This window comes from Doryrhamphus excisus, chromosome 6, assembly GCF_030265055.1.
Source record: "Doryrhamphus excisus isolate RoL2022-K1 chromosome 6, RoL_Dexc_1.0, whole genome shotgun sequence".
Taxonomy (NCBI): domain Eukaryota; kingdom Metazoa; phylum Chordata; class Actinopteri; order Syngnathiformes; family Syngnathidae; genus Doryrhamphus; species Doryrhamphus excisus.
This window is the reverse complement of record NC_080471.1, coordinates 17,649,738-17,667,615: the sequence shown is the minus strand read 5'-3', so window position 1 is coordinate 17,667,615 and position 17,878 is coordinate 17,649,738. Positions and strand designations below refer to the sequence as shown.

Below are 17,878 nucleotides of genomic sequence, written 5' to 3'. Positions count from 1 at the left end.
TTTCCACCTCTTGTCATTGTGTATTTCCTGAAGATTTCCTCCAGGTTCCACACACATTTTGGCCACCTGAAGCCACCATGTGTGTATGAGAGAGAGACCAGTGGGGGGCAGACACGCACTTTAGCAAAGCGTTTGGTTGGGCGAGCAGCTCCAAGAGGACACACTACTGTGTTACAGATTTGTCAACAAGACATCCAAGTACTACCTCCACAAGTGGGCTGTGGGCTGATCCTGAAAGACATTGCCACTGTGATCCTGAATCAGGTACGAGTGTTTGGCTTCGCTTGAAAGCTGGAGCACTTTTTTCCATGACACACAATAGTTAAAAATAACTCCAACGGGCAAGTGTTTTGCTTTGACCACTGCTTGCACCTTTGTCAGGAAAAGCACATTTTCTATGTATTTGTATTTATAGGATTATAGTTTTAAGTTGTCATCCCATAGATAAGTTATGTCTAAAATGTGACAGTATTACATGATGCTCAGCACCAACATTTCATTCATGCCTCAATTCCATTAAAAATGAAATACTGAAAGTAATATTTAGGTTGACAGGCACATTTGCTGCATGTCACGTGACACAAGCTGTTAAGTATCTTTGTCTAATGGGAGGCATCACTGTTCATATTTACTTAAGGCGAATACCTTCCAGACTAGTAGTATTCCAGACTGGTAGCATGTGTCGGATGACATCTATTTCCATTTCATTTCCGTGCAGGAGCATTACCAGATCAGAACAAACATGGGCCATCAAAACACTATTACTAATAATTTTATTCTAAAAATGATTGTTAAATACAATGACTACAAGATACGGTATTCTATGTTTCTCCATGAATCTCCACTCTAAATCCATGACTTCAAAGCCTTTTCAATGTCTGCAAATCCAGTTACTATCAAACTGTATAGCAACATAGGGCACTCACCTCTCAATGTTTATTTTAGAATGGAAGCTAGTCGTGAAAACACCAACGCCTGTGGGACAATCTGTCTGAAGTATGTGCTCTTTATATTTAACATTCTTTTTTGGGTAAGTTGATCTCAATGGTTCCTTTAGTAAATGCATGTTTTGCTCGAGATGATGCAGATAAAAGTGATGAGACATAAAATGCACACTGGGCTTGCATAAGCTAAATATTTTCTGTCCTTTAGCAACTAAAGCTACAATAAGATATTCATTTGGTCTCAGCTTGATATTACTGACAGGCTGAAAGTGAAAACAAAACATTTGAATTGAGTGCCTTCATCTAGCTGGCTGGGGGTGCAGTGCTGGCCGTGGGTGTGTGGACTCTAGTGGAGAAGAGCGACTACATCAGTCTACTGAACTCCAGCTTCTACTCAACGTCTGCTTACATCCTGATTGCCGCTGGAGTCATTGTGATCGTGACTGGCATCATTGGATGCTGTGCCACCATGAGTGAGACCAAGAGTCTTTTGATTGTGGTGAGACTGCATGTGAAAAATAATTTCACTCACAGTTGCATAAAAAGAGAAGGACAGGGCTGTTCCAAATCCTGTTTACACACGAGTCTAGTGGGGATTGAAAGTTGATCCTCTGTGACCTTGTGTCTCCCTGTAACTCACTGCGACTGGCCAGTAGTAACTGTACCTATGACAGGCCGAGTGGAGCAGCGTGTGTCTTTAAGAGTTTACATTTAGAGTTTGACTAATGTCAGAGGAATGAGGAGAATCACAAGCGGCCGTGTGCAGCAGACATGCAGACGCAGCCAGAGGATACATGTACTGTAATATAGAAGTTAATGTGAGCGACCTTGGTGACCTTATTACTATGGCAACAGATGAACAACTTCCTGTTGGCTTGAAAGTGCTTCGCTATTTTATCTCTACTATTACTACTGATTTTAAATGCATATACCTTATGATTGACAGCTCTATTTGTTGATATTTTGTATCTGTCTTTCAGTACTTGGTCTTGTTGCTGTGCGTTTTCCTGCTGGAAATCATTGCAGGTGTCATGGCATATATCATCTACCAAGAGGTGCAAGACCCTTTTAATTCTAGTCTTAACTTCCTGCCAAACATATTTTTACATGCCACTTTGTTTCCTTCATGCATGTTTTCTCCACCCCTGTCCGTGTTTATTTTAAATGAGACCAAAAATGAATGAAGGTGCCTGTTTAAAGACTGATGGCATGTCTGTTTATGTATATCTGCATTGGGCTTGATGTTGCATCCTTCTCACTCATGCCCCCCCCCCTTTTTTTTTTTTGCTCCAGTGTTTCCCTTTCTGCCATCAGGTAATTTTCAACTTTATATCAACATGCTCTGTTCCAGGATATGAAATGCCTGTAGTACCTGAAATCTGTCAAGTCATTTGAAAAGACTTTGATGAGCTTAGTCATCCTGATTTAATTTGGAAGTCATGGTACAATGTTTACAAAAAAGGAATGTGATGATACAAGCATTTTAGTGTGCACTAATGTTCTGTATCTGCTTCACAGTTGGACGAGGAGCTGAGACAGAACCTGAAGGTGACCATGCAGCAGAAATACCAACAACCTGGAGAAGACAGTGTCACACATGTTGTGGACAAGCTCCATCAGGAGGTTTGCATTACAATGCAATCTGAACAGTCTCACTTTTGGAGTAAGCTCAATTTCCATTCAAAGTCAATCATCCGTGTGAGTTCTTTCCACTCAGTTCCAGTGCTGTGGAAGTAACAGCTCCTCAGACTGGAGAGACAGTGTTTGGATCCAGGCAGCACAGAACGAGCAACTCGTTCCTGACAGCTGCTGCAAGACTCCCAGCAGCCTCTGTGGCCGCAGAGACCATCCTTCCAATATTTACAAGGTGGAGGTGCATACAGATGTGCTCCAAATGTACATTTCAACATGACTGGAATGTTGTTACTGTGTTTGTGCTGCCAGGGAGGCTGCATCGTGAAATTAGAGGACTTCATTCTGTGTCAGCTCTACATTCTGGGTGCATTGGGCATCGGGATTGCCTTTTTACAGGTGAAGCTCCTCAGCAGAATAGATATTTTTATGCAATATGACCAATGCACTGTTGTATTCAACTAACACTTTATATATTTTCAATTTCAGCTATTTGGGATGATGTTTACTTGCTGCCTTTATCAAAGCTTGAAAGATGAGCCATACTGATGTTGGACTGTTGTTTAAGTGGCATTACTAAATGTGTGGTTTGAGACTTAAGTGCATTCAGTTCGCATAATTAAACCCTGCTGGACTTTTAAGTCAATACAGTACCCATACATGAGATTCTGTTATGCTGGGCAGCACTTAACTAAATGTTATCATTTTTCCTACAGTCTTGTCATGTCAAAGATAATGCTGTCAAAGCAGACAAGTGCATTAGCATGGTGTGGCAATATTTTCTAAGTACTGTTCTTGTGTTGTGTGGTTTAATAAGTGCTATATAATAAAGTATACATTTAGAATTTGAATGTTGGCCTGCCAATTAAATATATTTGCAGTTTATTGTTAACCGTGCATGTGACAGAGCATGCATGTCATGCAGTACATTTTATGCAATTGGTTGCCAAGCCACAACATAAAGCCAGTCGATTGTCTTGTTGACGAAAAAACACATTTAACTATAAAATGTTTCGAAGATTACACGTATTCGTCTCATTTGCACCCCCTGCTGACCGAGATAAATTAACTTCTACCCTACTCGTCGTTCTGGTAAGTTTAAGTACCTTTTATTATGAAAATCCGTCAGGCGGATGTTGTCGTCAGGTGACCACACTTCCCCCTTTACAACTTCCGGCTTGTTTCCAACATTTTATTCCAATTTTAACTTCCCAAGCTAATTATTGAAATAAAAATGTCTGCAAAGCCGACTTGTTTGATTGTGTTGAGCGCTTCTTCTCAGGGTGCGTTGTTGAACGTAAAACAAACACATTCTGTTAACGTTTAACCATGTATGCAAATGTTGCTAACGTGTTTTGTTTATTGTAGGGGTGTCAGCAAAGTCTCTCCATCAGTGCTTCAGTCTTTGCGCCTCCGTCTTTAACCTCCAGACTGCTACGCCTGCGGTAAGACTCTTACAGTTCAACAAAATACGTGGAAAACGGCTACTGTATATAAAACGTATTTGAGGGAGAAAATACATAACGTGTCTACCATTCATTCGTCATTTACAGTGAAGAAAGATTATACTGTACATTAGTGGCTTTAGAAGTGTTGAAGGGGGGAAATATATTTTTGTATGCACACTATTACTTTGTCGTTCTTAATTTATAACATTTGTTATATGCTGGGTCACATTAAAATAAATATATATATATATTGTGGTTGCATTTCCTTCTATTAAAAAACACATGACCCAAAGCTGATTGTGTCTATTGACAGGGGAAGCCTATAGAATTTTGTGGAGTTGATGAAAGCACGTCGAGATGGGTGCAGGACTTCAACATAAAGCCCTACGCCACTCCTGCCAAACTTGAATCTATTGATGGTGAGAAGCCTTCACAGTGTGTTTGCTTTTCTTGCCTGCCATGTCATTGTGTCCCCATGACCCCGTCTAGGGGCCCGCTACCAGGCTCTGCTCATCCCAGACTGCCCTGGAGCGCCCAATGACCTGGCACATAGCGGCTCTCTGCACCGTATTCTGTCACACTTCATCTCCCAGCAAAGTCAGTGAAGAGTCTTGTAAAAGTGTGTCACAATCTATGTGTGTACAGTGTATGTTTACAGATTGTGTTGTGTGCAGAGCCTGTGTGTGCAGTGGGACAGGGAGTGTCTGCACTCTGTTGTGCCACAGAGGGTCACAGGTGGATCTTCAATGGCTACAGTTTGACTGGGGTATGTTTCACTTCACTGTACGCCATGAGGGGAAGTTAGCAACTGCATTCTGGAAAATAGTTTACATTTTAGTAGACATTTGGTTGCGTTTCCTACTACTTCCTGGTGCACAGCTGGCAACCCTAATCACATGTAGATATTTGTAAAATACTGTATGCTACAGCAGGACTATTTAGGCCACAATTCAACCCCAAGACAACGACCAGTGAAGTGTTCAGTGTTAGTGGGATAAATATATCTGATTTATTGTTACCAATGAGTATGAGTCAGATTTGTGTCCACCTGTGACTATTTCCAATGGAAAGCTTGCCAAATCCTGACATTTTTTAATATGTCAAAGCCGTCAGTGTTTGAACTGGTGCGGCTGTCTGACTTTGCAAACCTGCCTCTGATTGTGGAAGACTTTGTGAAAGACAGCGGTGGCTCATACACAGGTGAGCATGATGAGCAGATGCCCTGACAGGAACTTTATTTGTCAAACTAATGCCCTCTTTGTTCCCCAGCGAGCCAAGAAGATGCCGTGCACGTTGTCACAGACAGACACCTGATCACCGGACAGAACATGCAGTCCACCTGGCTCGCTGTCAACAATTTAATTCTGCTCACTAGTGCGAAGTAAGCTAGTAGTTGTTTCACAATTCCATTCATCTTGTACAAAGCTAAAGATGTACTGCATTTAGACACAACCACACAAGTGTATTGTCAACCATGAAAAAACAAAAGTACCTTTCTTTGCCAGATTCAACAAAGTAATTTCTTAGCACGTCAAACATTACTTAAATCACGTTAATGGCTCATTTTAGAGTTCATGCCACTTCAAACCAAATCAGTCCATACAGCACTTGTCTTTGTAGTGCAAAATGATCATGCACAAGTCCATGTGCAAATGATTCAAAGTCCTCATAGCAGGTCATAGAAGTAGTCCAGGCCTTGTCCCAGTTCCCATAGGGAGATACCAGTACCCAGTTCCTTTGCCAGAGAAATCCTCAGGTGCAGTGACTAGAGAATGGAAGTAAAGAAACATGTATTTCCCCTCATCACCAATGAATAATAGGACAACTAGCCTTTTAAATGTGTTGCCTATATGATAAACTATGAATGATTAAAACACATTTTCATAGTAAAAGATGTACCTTCAATGATGGATAGTAAACCACATGCTTAACTCCATTGCTCCTGAAATGAAGATAGGACATAATTGTAATAATCGCATTGAAAGTATGATAGTGTCCATCTTTACCTCTTGTATGTGAAGTAATGTTCAGCAGAATATTCATCCCACAGGAGTTTTGGTCGGTGTTCACGTAAAATGTCTATATACCTGCCCACACATAGCCAAGTGTGATGCTTTCATCCACTAATATGTCAAGAATAAAAAAAGGAATCCAGCAATTGTTGACTTACCTCCCCCCGAGGATTGGTTCGGTCCCCTGATTGACAAAGTCCAAGCCGTACAAGTTGAGTCCAAGCAGGATCTTTGACCTCCACTTTGTGTTGGGTGCTAGCTGGAGGACACAGTCTTTGACCCAGGGTAGAGGGGCGCTCGGACCCGGCCTGGCAACAAACACCCATAATGCATCAACATTAACAGTCAGCAACATCTTTCACTTTCTTCAAAATAAACTCCATTTGTTCTTTTCAACCTGGATTATGGATGTGTGCTATTAAACGCTCCATATATAACGAACACGAAAATATACAAATGATGCAGTTGTACTATTTACCTACATGAAAGGGGCAAAATGCAGTTTTTGCCCACTACAACTATACTGTAATAAACTGTTTATTATGCAAAAAAGTTATATAGTCAAATGTTATGAGATTTGAACTAAATGTGTCAATGGCTGTAATATTAGCTTAAGCATAATTTAAAATGTAAAATCCCATTGTAAATGTTCCAAATCTATCTTTCTGGTTTTGTAGGCTTTTAGAGCTATCTAATTGGTCAACTGCTACATAATGTGGAAAAATAAGCTCATGTTTGTCTCTTTACCTGGCACCACTGGAGTAGTCATAGGTCATGAGACTAAAGCCATCCACGACAGGAGCAAGTTGCTCAAAATCCTCCCTTCCAAACATACCAGGCTGCCCAATGCTGATGAGGACAGGAATTCAAGAGTGAAGACACTAACTTTACTGGTGTTACTCCGAGTTCCTCTTCACTCACCTTGTCACAGCAGGAGGAATGACGAGGATGCAGTCTAATTTCTTGGCTTTCAACATTTCACATATGTGTTTTACCAAATGGATCAGCTCCCTGTGGGACACGTCACACGACTGTAGCATGTCGATCAGGATAAAATACAAACCCTCCTCAGTGACTTACTTTCTTTTGTTGCCTGCCAACTGGCTCCACAGCTCCAATGTGAAACCATCAAATCCCTCGGTCTGTAGCACAACAGAATAATTACATAGTTCAGTATCCTCAAGTATTGGGTAGAAGTCCTAGTCCACTTTACCTTTCCAACTTGCACAAGTTCACTTCCCAGCTCCTCAATCTCATCTTCACTGGCCAGCACGCTCATGTAGTCCTGGTAGGACCAGTCATCAAACAGCAGCCTGGGCACTGACAACATATGGCAGTTTTTTTTTTATATCTGGGAAAACAAATATCAACTCACCCATCTTGACTTTTTTGTTGGTCTTGCGGACAGCTTTGACCCAGCCTGGAAAGACACACACATATATCATCAGCCTGATTTCATTTGTCCATTTTTATGTGACTCTGAAGTGTAGTGTAAAGACAAACCACACAAATTATTTCCGAGTGGTCTACCTAGGTCATGGTCGTGGAGGCCCGTCACCTCAAAGATCTCAGTTCCTCGCCGGCGAAGTTGAAGCCACACTGGAGATACAGAAGTTAGCTTGGGCCCAAACAGCTTGGCAACGTCATAACCGTGAGAGTTCCACTGGGGGGAAAAAAAACACAGTGGACCATAGTGTAGTAGTCATTAGGGGTGCCACAATAGGGGTGACAATATTTCTCCTTTAAAATGGTGTCTTGCGAGAAGAAGGCAGCCGGAAGCCAATCTCATTGAACTATGGCTTCACTACTATGATGTTATATGGAAGTGGTAGTGCTCTATAGGCAGAATTGGAACCGGACGTTAAATACTTTTTTAAACACTCTTTAAACCTTGCAATCCAACCGACCTTTGCGTTCCCAGCGTCACTCATCGGGTGCTTTTTTCAACAGTTCAACAGCTGTGCTGTGTTAATGTCCAAGCAGAAGCTGTAGTAATTCTACATTTGATCAAACTTATTTAAGATTTGTCAGATCAAAACGTAATTGTTGCATATGACTTCTAGCAATATGTTTGTGGCAATTTGAAGGACTTTGAAACCAAATGATTCAACCTAAGATGAAAACATTAAGATGAAAGAGGGCAAGAATTTCACTATGGCAGTTAAAACGTCTGCTCCGTGCACCTCCACATTTTTCGAACTGCACGGATGGAGACACATGGAAAAAAAAATGGCAGACGAGCAGGAGATTCTGAGTTTCATACGTGGACACACAACAAACAAGGTTTGCCTCACTTTTGCTGGACATGCTGAAAAAGATCCCAGTGTAGTAGTAGAGTAGTAAAATTATGTTTTAAGTCAAATTGTGTTTTCAGTCAAGCTGTTTTATTTTTTAACAAACAAAAAAACAATCTTACTCGCACAAAAACCCCTTTTTAGTTGTTTTCTTGCTGTTTTTTGTGTCACTTTTTGTTAAAACAATAACCGCGTTGCTCTACAAAAATTTTAAATTAAACACTCCTAATTTACAAAATAATGATCAAATTTACTACATGTTAGCACAGTGTGACCAATCAGCAGAGTGGGTATGCCTGGAGGCGGGCTGTGGATGGAATAAATTAAAACAGACGGTTTTGAAAATATAAGGTAATACAGTTGGAATAGGTGCAGATTCTGTAAGATCTAAAAAGCCTTCTATGTGGTTGTCATGTGTAGCTGCTCTATAAGAGTCTATAAACAAAAAATGAGCATAATACAACTTCATAGCTTCATAGGATCTGCCCTGATGTGGACTCATCGCTTTCTGGCTAACTGTCTTGTTAGTCATAATCATCAAACTTGCATAAAAGGTTTCAGTTATGAAATGAGTGACACAAATAGTGACACAAATTTGTTAGATGTTAGATGTGCATGTAACTAAGCAGCCAAACTATTACAATGTGATGCAGTGCAGTTCACTGCCACTGCAAATCCCAACCTCACATCTGCCAATGGGGTCAGTTGAACAACAGCATCAGTAGTAATGAATGAGACTTACAGGCGTAACATAGCCAAGAACTGCTCCAGGGAAAGTTCTCTTGATGTGAGACCAGTATCTCTTCTCTTCCTTCACAATATCCTTCCAGTGGACCTCTGACAGCACTAGTCCTCTCTCCAACACTGACACTTGTGCTGGTGATGCCTGAACAACACGTTGTAAATACATAACATGCTTAATTCACCTTTTGGCAGGTAGACTGTCAAAGTAAGAGTTGCTCACCTGAGTCTCCACTTTGCTAGATCTCTTTGCATCCGTTTTAGACAGAGTACAAGTTACCAAGCGGCAGCAGCACACCACAGCGAACAACACAAATACCGTTGATGTCATTGCCAAACCAAAATAAGCAAAAATAATCAACACATTGGCGGGGAAAAGAACGCCTCGGTTAACTCGTGTTAGCTTAAGTCTCACAACCGAAATAACATTTCCGGATGCATTCGTCACGTCAATAGAACCAGTGACGACAAATTAATTCAAGTAACTACAACAAATAACAGCAACGAATTGTCAGCAATAATGAATTTTTGTGTATTGTGAGGGGAGCTTCAATAACAACGTGTCTTGCAGCTCGGCTACTTCCGCATTGTATTATTTTCAAAATAAAGGTAGTGTCAAGACAAAATACTCAATTAAATTCAACGTTGTAGCCCCAAATAATTATAATTAAAAACACTTTTAAAACATTTCGTGAATTGATCATTACCATTTTGGTAATTATATAAGAACGAGGAGATAGGGGTTCGATTCCACCCTCTGCCATCTCTGTGTGGAGTTCCAATGTTCTCCCTGTGCATGCATGGGTTTTCTCCGGGTACTCCGGTTTCCTCCCACATTCCAAAAACATGCTAGGTTAATTGGCGACTCCAAATTGTCCATAGGTATGGATGTGAGTGTGAATGGTTGTTTGTCTATATGTGCCCTGTGATTGGCTGGCGACCAGTCCAGGGTGTACTCCCCCCTCGCCGGAAGACAGCTGGGATAGGCTCCAGCACCACCGGGACCCTCGTGATGATAAGCGGTGAATGAATGAATATAAATATGACATAATTTTCTTCCATTATAATTCGGTATAACTTTTGCATTATGATAATTAGCTCTCTTGGTTGATTGGCTGAGATATAGCACATGACCCCATTCTATAAACAAACCCCTCTAAAAGTTTTGGGGGTGGTCTGTTCTCTAATTCTATTCTTGCTCCAATAAAAACTGTGCCTTAAAAGTGCACCTTGAAATTGTAAACCAACCCCAACTCCTTTGTGTACAAAAATATTTTATTCTGAAGAACAACATCCGATGTGTTGCAAAGTTGTTAACAACAGACAGCTGATGGATTTTTATTAGTTTCCATTGTGGAACACAAGTAGTGACAAGATAAGACAAAAATAAACCACAAGCATGTGAAGTGATTGAACATGTCGGGCATGATTTACAGCATTGTAATAGCGACAACGGAGAAATGAACACTCTTTTCCAGATCTACAACATGTATGTTGTATGTTGTCACACAAGTTGACAACAAAAGAGAGTTTTGTAACAACTAGGAAAAATAACTAGTGCAAAAGAGCTGGCAAGTGCTTTGGTATCAACATAAGTTAATAGTTCTTCACTTGTGGTCTGTGACGGTCACAGAGATGGTCTGCGGACAAATGGCGAGGGGGTAGGAGCCACTGCCCTCCTCGTAGATGCCAGGGTGAAAGTAAGGGAAGATTCTCTCTGTGAACTTGTCTTTAAACGTGTAGATCATCTTTGAATCTGCAGCATTGATGAAAGCTACTTTCCCTTTGTCGTAGTCTAGCTCCACAGTAATCCTCTCAAGCTTCTGCTTCAAGTCCAGCTTGGTCCTAGGCGAGGTCTGAGCCCACATGGCATCCCCCGTACTCCCACCAATGATCCACACGCCTTCAGAAGGCTCGAGGAACAAGGCCCCCTTCCTTTGGATGGACTCCCGGGCCACCCCGATATACCAGTCTCTACCTCGCGTTACATCTACAGTCCAGCTGTGTTTTCCAGAAACAAAACCGGTGGCTCCCAGGACGCATACACTACCTGTGCAGCGTTCTGGGTTGTTAGGGAGCATCTGTTGGCTGCTGTACTGCACACAGCTCAGCTCATCTGAGAGCTCCAAGTTGGCGTGGGCCGTATTTGGATCCAACGTGATGGGAACTAGAAGAGATATACGTACATCAGTTCATTCTTTCAAGTTTGACCTCTCATCCTGTTCAGGGTCACGGGTGAGTTGGAGCCTGTCCCCTACGGGGGTACACCTTGGACTGGTCTACCATAATACTAAGACTAAGCCCACCCTAGCCCAAACCCTAATTTAAACCCTAACTCTAAACCAGAAACCTAACGAAAACCCAACCTTTAACCCCCAACCACATCCCCAACCGTAGCTTTAACTAAAACCCTAATCAAAACCCTACCCCAACCCAAACACACATTTAACTCCCAAACAAAATCTAAAGCCGTGAATCAAACCAACCTGATCCCAAAACCTGAATCCTAACACTAAACCCAACCCTTAACCCCAACCACATCCCCAACCGTAGCCTCATCTAAAACCCTAATCAAAACCCTACCCCAACCCAAACACACATTTAACTCCCAAACAAAATCTAAAGCCCTAAATCAAACCCAACCCGATCCCGAAACCAAACCCTGAACCCTAACACTAAATGCCACCCTTAACCCCAAGCCCATCTCTCATCCTAAACCAAAATCCCAATCAATATCTACCCTAACCCATAAACCTAAACCAACCCTAACCAAAAGATGAACCCCAACGGGATCCTAAACCCCAACGCTAAACCTCACCTCAACCTCAACCCCAAATATGAACTGTGTCGTGTCCACTCACCACTTTTGACAACGCCCTCCATCTTCCTCCACACTTTAAACTTGAGGGATCCCAGATGACTTGCAGAGTTAATCAGGATGTCTCGTATAATTTCTGGCTCCCCAATGTTGCATTTAAGCCTACAAACGCATTGCCGGTGATCACAGTGTTGCTTTCACCAGGGACTAAACCAATGTTGTCATGAAAACTTGGACCGTAACACTTACTTTTTCTTTTTTTCTTTGTAATCCTACACACAAAGACAATATGAATTAAAAGTAGAACTATAGATTTCAGATTCAAAGAAGGTTTTTGTGCCGTGTACCATCAAGAAGGGTAAATCAGCGCCTTGGAGTTTTGTCTCAATATCGCTGATGGTAGAAGAAAGGTTCTTGATCTGCTTCTCCATGTACTCCAGCTTGAGACTCATCACTTTCACTTTCACATCTTCCTCCTGTTTGAGTACCTGAAGTCTGGAGTTTTCCTCCTCAAAAAGGAACAAGTGCAACCTCTGAAACTCCTCCTTGATGGCTCTGTGGTTTGCTTCTGCTTGGCTCTGGAAGGTTAGCACAGCTGCTTAGACACACGACCACACGCACAAAAAACATAATTTAATATTTTCATTTCAACCTGGATGAATTTTCGGGTTCCTTCCCAGGTTTCTTTTGTCTTGGTCAGAGTCTGGAGCTTTTTTTTCAGCAACTCCAGCCTGACTGCAATATTTCCCTGGCATATTCACACTATATTAGTCTTTGGAAGTCACTGTTAAGACTGATAGAATTGGTACCTTTTTCTGCTTGGCGGCTTCCTCCAATGGGCAGCACTTGTGGATTTTATGCTGTTTAGAAGTTTGGCACAGCAGACAGATGGGCTCTTCATCATTCTGACAGAAAATACTCAGCTTCTCTTTGTGTATTTTGCAAAGTTCTCCGCTATTCCTGCTCTGTTCCAGGTGGTACTGGTCCGCGGCGATTTTCAGTGGTAAATTAATTGGAGGCCTTTTGGGAACAGACACGACAGAACACACTGGACATTCTTGACATCCTTTCCATTCCCAGAACGTCTGCAGGCAAACTTTACAAACATTATGTCCACACTGGAGGAGAACGGGGAAGCAGTAGATTCCAGTACACTGTGGACAAATGAGGTCCTGTCTGCTGAATACATGTGCTGCCATCAGATTGAAGAAAATGGTGAATGTGCCAAGTGTTGCTTTGTCCTGCTCTTCCGGTGTAATGAGTGCTCACGCTTCGTTCCACAACACTCGCAGCAGCTACAGTAAATGCTGGCAAACTTGTAAGACTGGTTCAATGCACATTGTCCTGTCATGCATATGTAAGACAGCCTGCTTGTGAAGCATGTTTACTTTAATTTGTCATGCAAATGAAATAGTCGTCCCCCTGGCCTCTTCTTTGGATTTATTTGGTCAGTGAAATGAGCATCGGAACTAGGAATTGAAATAAAAAATGTAAACGATCCCTTGCGACTTGATAACCAACCCTACTAAGCCAGTCTTGTGTACAGACTAATCTTGTCAGTTACCAGGTTGGAAGTGTACTGGTACTGGTAGATTTATTAACAATCCTTCTCGGTTTCTCAGATAGACCTGAGACATACAGGATCTGCTATTCTTTTCTTCCTCATCCACATCCAAAGATGCACTTTTTACAAACGACTAGCAGGGGTAACCACAGGTTTTGAGGGAATTCCTCGGGTGCTTATGCTCTTTCTCTTTGGCCGCTGGGAAGATTATCGGCTCTGTGTTGTAGGGTTTCTGATAACGTCCGCTTTGTGTTGTATGCCTTGGTCAGTGTGTGTGGCTTTTCTGTAAACACCAACATGGATGCGCCTGTTGTCTCCTTAGGTGGACATCACAGTTGTTTTCAGTTGCATTGATTGAAACCAGATGTTTGTCCTAGGATTTATACTGTAGTTTTATCAAAATGACTGTTGATTATGTAAATATCTCATACAAACAACATGCTCTTTCCAGCGCCAACGAAATCCTTCTCTATCCATTCAGATAACGAGCAAGAGGAAGTGATGAGCATGAGGAACAGTTCCATCAGAGCATTGCAGTTATGTAGAAATGCAAACTATCCCTCTGTGCTTGCAGACTAGTCTTACAGCCTGACTAGAGGCAATCACACTGTTTTGTACCCAAGACAAGCCAAAAGAGTGTAGTGGTCATAGTTGGATCTTCACACTCATACTGCAATGATTTTCACAAATCACACTTAAGAACCTGCAAAACGGGTGTTGCATATTTTACATGCCAAATAAAAAGGCAAGTTGTTACAGGCAGACATAAACTTATAAGTACTAGACCAGAAAGGTTGTCACTTAATATCTTACATCGTCATATTCAATAATTAATGACAAGAACATTTTTATTACAATTCAAGTACAAAAAACAATATATGCAAAACTGTAATAGTCTTAAGTGCTTTGAAGTCAGACACACAATAGTAAAGAAGAAAAAACTATACACAAGTTGAGTTCAATGATTTCTCGACTGCTTGGTTCTCTTTGTCTTGTTTTTTGTCTCAGTGTCCTCCAGAGAAAGCAGTTTTTTCCTGACCTTGGCATCCACACCAGCAGCTCTCCTGTTCCTGGCAGGTCGCTGCTGACCACGACGTTGACTCCTGGAACTCTCCGCCGAGGTTGATGTTTCCTCTTGATCTGTTTGCCCGTCTTTTAAGACCTTATTTCTGTCCCAAATTAACACTGTTACACCTGTCAGTCAAAAAAAAGGATGGTTTGGAAGAGCCTTAAGCCAGCAAGACACTCACAAACGGTTTTGTTACTTTGATCTACTCACCCGTTCCAGAGCCAATCACTTCTCCCATTGGATTAAATTTGTTAATCTGTAAAGACAGATTTCCAACATCATACACTCAACAACAAATGCAACACTTTTGTTTTAGTCCCTTGTAGAAATGTTTCTATGTACACAAAAGGCCTATTGCTGTCAAATATTGTTGTTTTTTTGTTCACAAAACTAAAATCGGTAAGTGAGCATTCATGGCCCGGGTAGGTAAGGACCCCTGCTTTAATGTATAAAAACTTGAAAGATAAAATTCCACAATATTCCACATATGTAAATAATATAACTGGTGTGAGGTCAAATGTCATGTAGGTAAATATATCCTTTACTCACAGATTTGATTCCAGCCACTGTGGGATCCTGCAGCTGACACACAAGCTCCGCTGTGTTGGAATCAAAGATGTCAATAGTCCTCTGGTCTCCGAGGAAAACCCTGTCGTCAGGGTAACGACCCACCACTATGAGGTCATAGACAGGATGCCATGTGGCCTGCAAAGACAAAACAAGTTTGCTTAGTGCAAACATCTGAGTTGATGCCACTGTGCTGAGTCAAACAACCTTGATGGGTGTGAGATGCTGGAACTGTCTGTGTGGATGCTGGATGATGTGCTGAGGTTTGGACCAATCACAGGATGAATAGACACGAATCTGGTCGTACTGATCAGTTGTGAGCAACTTGGAACCGTCCAGGGGATTAAAATAGGCTGTGAAGATACAACAGAAACTGAATCATCACCTCACAATGTAGTGGAACCAGCTGCAATGTAAACCAGGTATTCATTTCTCATCCTCTTACAAACAGTGGAAAAAAAACAGAATCTGTCCATTAATGGTGTAAGAAGTGAGAGCGACACCTGAGTTGACGGCCTTTTGGTGAGGCATGTCATGGAGGAAGCTCTTCTTGTCCTTCATGTTCCTCAGGTCCCATAGCTTCACCGTGTGGTCCACCGACGCCGTTGCCAGCAGCCAATCACAGCGAGGGTTGAATTCAGCATGACTGACTTTGGCTTTGTGTAACTTGTCACTGAAAATCTGAAATGTTGACAATAATTATGTGTTAATACTAACTAATTCTGACGACACGTGCTGTATTCTACTGTTAAAAAGGACCATGCACCTTTTGACCATCCAAACCCACAAGTAAGAGCTGTCCAACATTGTCTCCGGTCACAAGCATCTGTCTGCTGATGGACACATCTACACAGCAGTACCAGTAACTGGAAGGACAACATTGCGATCTATGAGGTATTGACAAATACACACAAGCTCAAACGTCTCTCATCAGTCTTCTTTGCAACTTTTCCTCACCAAACATTGTGGTGGTCGTGGCCACAGTCTCCGGTTTGAGATAGAACGGTGGCTGGGTGGCCCTCGAAGCTCTGCATGGTCAGTGTTCCCTCACCAGAGGCCACATAAAGTCTAGAGTGGTCCATGGGGCAAAACTTCATCCCTCCAATGAAGTCACCAGCACCATTCTGTGCACACAAACACATGCAGGCCTTTCATTGGGCAATTCTTATTAAAGAGGAGAATGATTGGATTAACCCTTATTCAGAAATGCTCTCTATATGTGTTACTAGTACGCATTATAATCAATGAAGTCTTAATTAAAGCCGTGAGGACCCCCTGAGAAGAAGACTGATGATTGACAGATCAGACCGACAACCTCGGGACTGTGTCCTTACTTTATTGTGTCTAGGAAGGCAAACACTGTTAGAGTCCTTCCACTGAAATCACGGAGTACTGTGGTACCCCCCATAGATGAAGTGAAAAGCTGAGTGGGGTTTAATGGGTTAAACTTCATATCGGTAACTGAGTCTCCAGCGCCCATCTGAGCAGAGAACGAGCAGCAGGCTGTCAATCATACACGGTCTGATACTAAAAGTAAATAATTCCAATAATATTGCTTACCCCTTGTATGAACATCTTTCTGGCAGGGAGCTCATAGTCCCAGAGGTTAATGTCGCCACCTTTAGATGCCACAGCAAGTGTGGTGGAATGAGTGGGATGCCACTCCAAGGAAGTGATTCTGCGGTCAAAGGGGCTGGTGGCTGCGCAGAAACGGTATGATGACAGAGAGCGAACAAATGGCTCCTGGAGACACTGAAACGAAGAAACGAGAATAGGATGTTAGAGATTTTCCACTCTGTTGTGGGAGTACAGCTGCAGACAGGCAAGACTGAAATCTGATCTGAAATCAGATCAGGTCAATAGAACAACAAACACTTAATGAGAGCATTGACTTAATATGACAAAGACTTCAAAGAATTTGTAAGAAAAGTAACATAGTTGCATTCCATGTAAATAGCAGTCACACCTGTCTCATCTGAGAGTGCAGACTTTGTCCCAAAGTGTTTTTGTAGATGTAGTGCAATATGCTTCCATGTGTTCTTTTACTCTGGAATGCTGTGGACTTGACTGCTGAACCTGCAAAAAAGCCTACGTTACTCACAGTCCACCAATACCTGGCCTGCTCAATGGCGTCGCAAACCTGTTTCTGCATCTTTCTTGTCTCGTAATTTTTTTGAAAGAGTTGCACCAGAGTTCTCTCCAGGCCGTTTCTTCACCTGAGCTTTTCTGGATTCAGGGGCGTGCGACTTCGACGGTCTGCTTTTCATGTCTACGGTTAAAAAAAGACGTTTATTTAACACGATCACAAACACAACATGGCGCATTTTGTACACATGACCACTGACAGCTCACCTGTGATGGTTAACGCTCGGCGTGGAAATTTAAGAGGAAACCAGAGGCGTTTGCATAACAGCACTCACATGTCACTTCACTCCAATGGCTGTTTTGTAACATGTACGCTTCCGTGTTTTAACAATAGATGGCAGTGTTGAACCATGAACAAATAAATGTCGGTTGCTGTTATAAGCATAACACAGTCAAGGTTTCTCTAGAATATGTCATAAACGCAATGTATTACCAAACAAATTGGTAGTAAAAAAACAATTCGTTCATCAATTTTATGAACTAACTTCATTTATTTATTTACTCACTCATAATTAAACACGTACAACAATATTATATAAAACGGTATGAGTCAAGCTTGGTGAAATTTCAACCAGATTTTAGTGAAAACGTTGTACGTGGAAATATATTTACGCTAACAGTTCGGGAAATGTTACTCTGTGGCG

The 17,878-nt window shown here is 41.8% G+C and overlaps 5 protein-coding genes across 7 annotated transcripts; 2 read left to right on the top strand and 3 right to left on the bottom strand.

Annotated features, from left to right (window-relative positions):
- Positions 1 to 108: 108 nt before the first annotated feature.
- On the top strand, positions 109 to 3,646 carry cd151 (CD151 molecule). 2 transcript variants are annotated; one of them, XM_058075961.1, is made up of 9 exons: positions 109 to 264; positions 946 to 1,030; positions 1,252 to 1,443; positions 1,925 to 1,999; positions 2,238 to 2,258; positions 2,463 to 2,567; positions 2,662 to 2,811; positions 2,889 to 2,975; positions 3,066 to 3,646. In XM_058075961.1, the coding sequence occupies exons 2-9, from the start codon at positions 947 to 949 to the stop codon at positions 3,123 to 3,125; spliced, it is 774 nt and encodes a 257-aa protein (XP_057931944.1). In that variant the 5' UTR covers positions 109 to 264; position 946; the 3' UTR covers positions 3,126 to 3,646. The 2 variants fall into 2 exon arrangements, with proteins under 2 accessions (XP_057931944.1, XP_057931943.1); XM_058075960.1 differs by having other exon boundaries at positions 109 to 1,030.
- Positions 3,647 to 3,709: 63 nt separating this feature from the next.
- Positions 3,710 to 6,672, top strand: gatd1 (glutamine amidotransferase class 1 domain containing 1). The gene is made up of 7 exons (XM_058075963.1): positions 3,710 to 3,859; positions 3,945 to 4,021; positions 4,338 to 4,443; positions 4,514 to 4,621; positions 4,699 to 4,790; positions 5,131 to 5,224; positions 5,294 to 6,672. The coding sequence occupies exons 1-7, from the start codon at positions 3,811 to 3,813 to the stop codon at positions 5,407 to 5,409; spliced, it is 642 nt and encodes a 213-aa protein (XP_057931946.1). The 5' UTR covers positions 3,710 to 3,810; the 3' UTR covers positions 5,410 to 6,672.
- chid1 (chitinase domain containing 1) lies at positions 4,980 to 9,647 on the bottom strand. Its single transcript, XM_058075959.1, has 12 exons — positions 9,295 to 9,647; positions 9,073 to 9,216; positions 7,567 to 7,699; positions 7,412 to 7,456; positions 7,250 to 7,356; positions 7,117 to 7,178; positions 6,958 to 7,047; positions 6,784 to 6,885; positions 6,195 to 6,344; positions 6,031 to 6,111; positions 5,924 to 5,966; positions 4,980 to 5,789 (listed from the first exon to the last, which is right to left on the bottom strand). Exons 1-12 carry the CDS (start codon positions 9,400 to 9,402, stop codon positions 5,691 to 5,693), a joined length of 1,164 nt encoding a protein of 387 aa, XP_057931942.1. The 5' UTR covers positions 9,403 to 9,647; the 3' UTR covers positions 4,980 to 5,690.
- Positions 9,648 to 10,343: 696 nt separating this feature from the next.
- Positions 10,344 to 13,167, bottom strand: LOC131131449 (zinc-binding protein A33-like). The gene is made up of 6 exons (XM_058076166.1): positions 12,699 to 13,167; positions 12,542 to 12,637; positions 12,237 to 12,467; positions 12,139 to 12,161; positions 11,933 to 12,051; positions 10,344 to 11,238 (listed from the first exon to the last, which is right to left on the bottom strand). Exons 1-6 carry the CDS (start codon positions 13,086 to 13,088, stop codon positions 10,679 to 10,681), a joined length of 1,419 nt encoding a protein of 472 aa, XP_057932149.1. The 5' UTR covers positions 13,089 to 13,167; the 3' UTR covers positions 10,344 to 10,678.
- Positions 13,168 to 14,041: 874 nt separating this feature from the next.
- Positions 14,042 to 17,876, bottom strand: ddb2 (damage-specific DNA binding protein 2). 2 transcript variants are annotated; one of them, XM_058076165.1, is made up of 11 exons: positions 17,442 to 17,876; positions 17,230 to 17,358; positions 17,056 to 17,165; positions 16,650 to 16,841; positions 16,424 to 16,569; positions 15,856 to 15,955; positions 15,593 to 15,770; positions 15,297 to 15,442; positions 15,072 to 15,227; positions 14,733 to 14,778; positions 14,042 to 14,647 (listed from the first exon to the last, which is right to left on the bottom strand). In XM_058076165.1, the coding sequence occupies exons 2-11, from the start codon at positions 17,354 to 17,356 to the stop codon at positions 14,412 to 14,414; spliced, it is 1,437 nt and encodes a 478-aa protein (XP_057932148.1). In that variant the 5' UTR covers positions 17,357 to 17,358; positions 17,442 to 17,876; the 3' UTR covers positions 14,042 to 14,411. The 2 variants fall into 2 exon arrangements, with proteins under 2 accessions (XP_057932148.1, XP_057932146.1); XM_058076163.1 differs by lacking the exon at positions 16,424 to 16,569 and adding an exon at positions 16,047 to 16,213 and having other exon boundaries at positions 14,055 to 14,647; positions 17,442 to 17,874.
- Between the last annotated feature and the right edge of the window lie 2 nt (positions 17,877 to 17,878).

What these genes read in the sequence shown, in the direction of transcription:
- cd151 (XM_058075960.1), top strand. Translation starts at nt 875, where the DNA reads ATGTCTGCAAATCCAGTTACTATCAAACTGTATAGCAACATAGGGCAC. An exon ending in TATTTAACATTCTTTTTTGG is followed by an intron (nt 1,031 to 1,251) that starts GTAAGTTGATCT and finishes GCCTTCATCTAG; the next exon opens with CTGGCTGGGGGTGCAGTGCT. An exon ending in TGGACAAGCTCCATCAGGAG is followed by an intron (nt 2,568 to 2,661) that starts GTTTGCATTACA and finishes CTTTCCACTCAG; the next exon opens with TTCCAGTGCTGTGGAAGTAA.
- chid1 (XM_058075959.1), bottom strand. Translation starts at nt 9,402, where the DNA reads ATGACATCAACGGTATTTGTGTTGTTCGCTGTGGTGTGCTGCTGCCGC. An exon ending in CTAGCAAAGTGGAGACTCAG is followed by an intron (nt 9,217 to 9,294) that starts GTGAGCAACTCT and finishes CGTGTTGTTCAG; the next exon opens with GCATCACCAGCACAAGTGTC. An exon ending in TTTACTATCCATCATTGAAG is followed by an intron (nt 5,790 to 5,923) that starts GTACATCTTTTA and finishes TCCATTCTCTAG; the next exon opens with TCACTGCACCTGAGGATTTC.
- LOC131131449 (XM_058076166.1), bottom strand. Translation starts at nt 13,088, where the DNA reads ATGGCAGCACATGTATTCAGCAGACAGGACCTCATTTGTCCACAGTGT. An exon ending in AAGCCGCCAAGCAGAAAAAG is followed by an intron (nt 12,638 to 12,698) that starts GTACCAATTCTA and finishes TGAATATGCCAG; the next exon opens with GGAAATATTGCAGTCAGGCT. An exon ending in GGAGGGCGTTGTCAAAAGTG is followed by an intron (nt 11,239 to 11,932) that starts GTGAGTGGACAC and finishes TATCTCTTCTAG; the next exon opens with TTCCCATCACGTTGGATCCA.
- gatd1 (XM_058075963.1), top strand. Translation starts at nt 3,811, where the DNA reads ATGTCTGCAAAGCCGACTTGTTTGATTGTGTTGAGCGCTTCTTCTCAG. An exon ending in CAAACTTGAATCTATTGATG is followed by an intron (nt 4,444 to 4,513) that starts GTGAGAAGCCTT and finishes GACCCCGTCTAG; the next exon opens with GGGCCCGCTACCAGGCTCTG. An exon ending in ACACTTCATCTCCCAGCAAA is followed by an intron (nt 4,622 to 4,698) that starts GTCAGTGAAGAG and finishes TGTTGTGTGCAG; the next exon opens with AGCCTGTGTGTGCAGTGGGA.
- ddb2 (XM_058076163.1), bottom strand. Translation starts at nt 17,356, where the DNA reads ATGAAAAGCAGACCGTCGAAGTCGCACGCCCCTGAATCCAGAAAAGCT. An exon ending in TGCACTCTCAGATGAGACAG is followed by an intron (nt 16,842 to 17,055) that starts GTGTGACTGCTA and finishes TCTTCGTTTCAG; the next exon opens with TGTCTCCAGGAGCCATTTGT. An exon ending in CCAAAAGGCCGTCAACTCAG is followed by an intron (nt 15,443 to 15,592) that starts GTGTCGCTCTCA and finishes GTATCTTCACAG; the next exon opens with CCTATTTTAATCCCCTGGAC.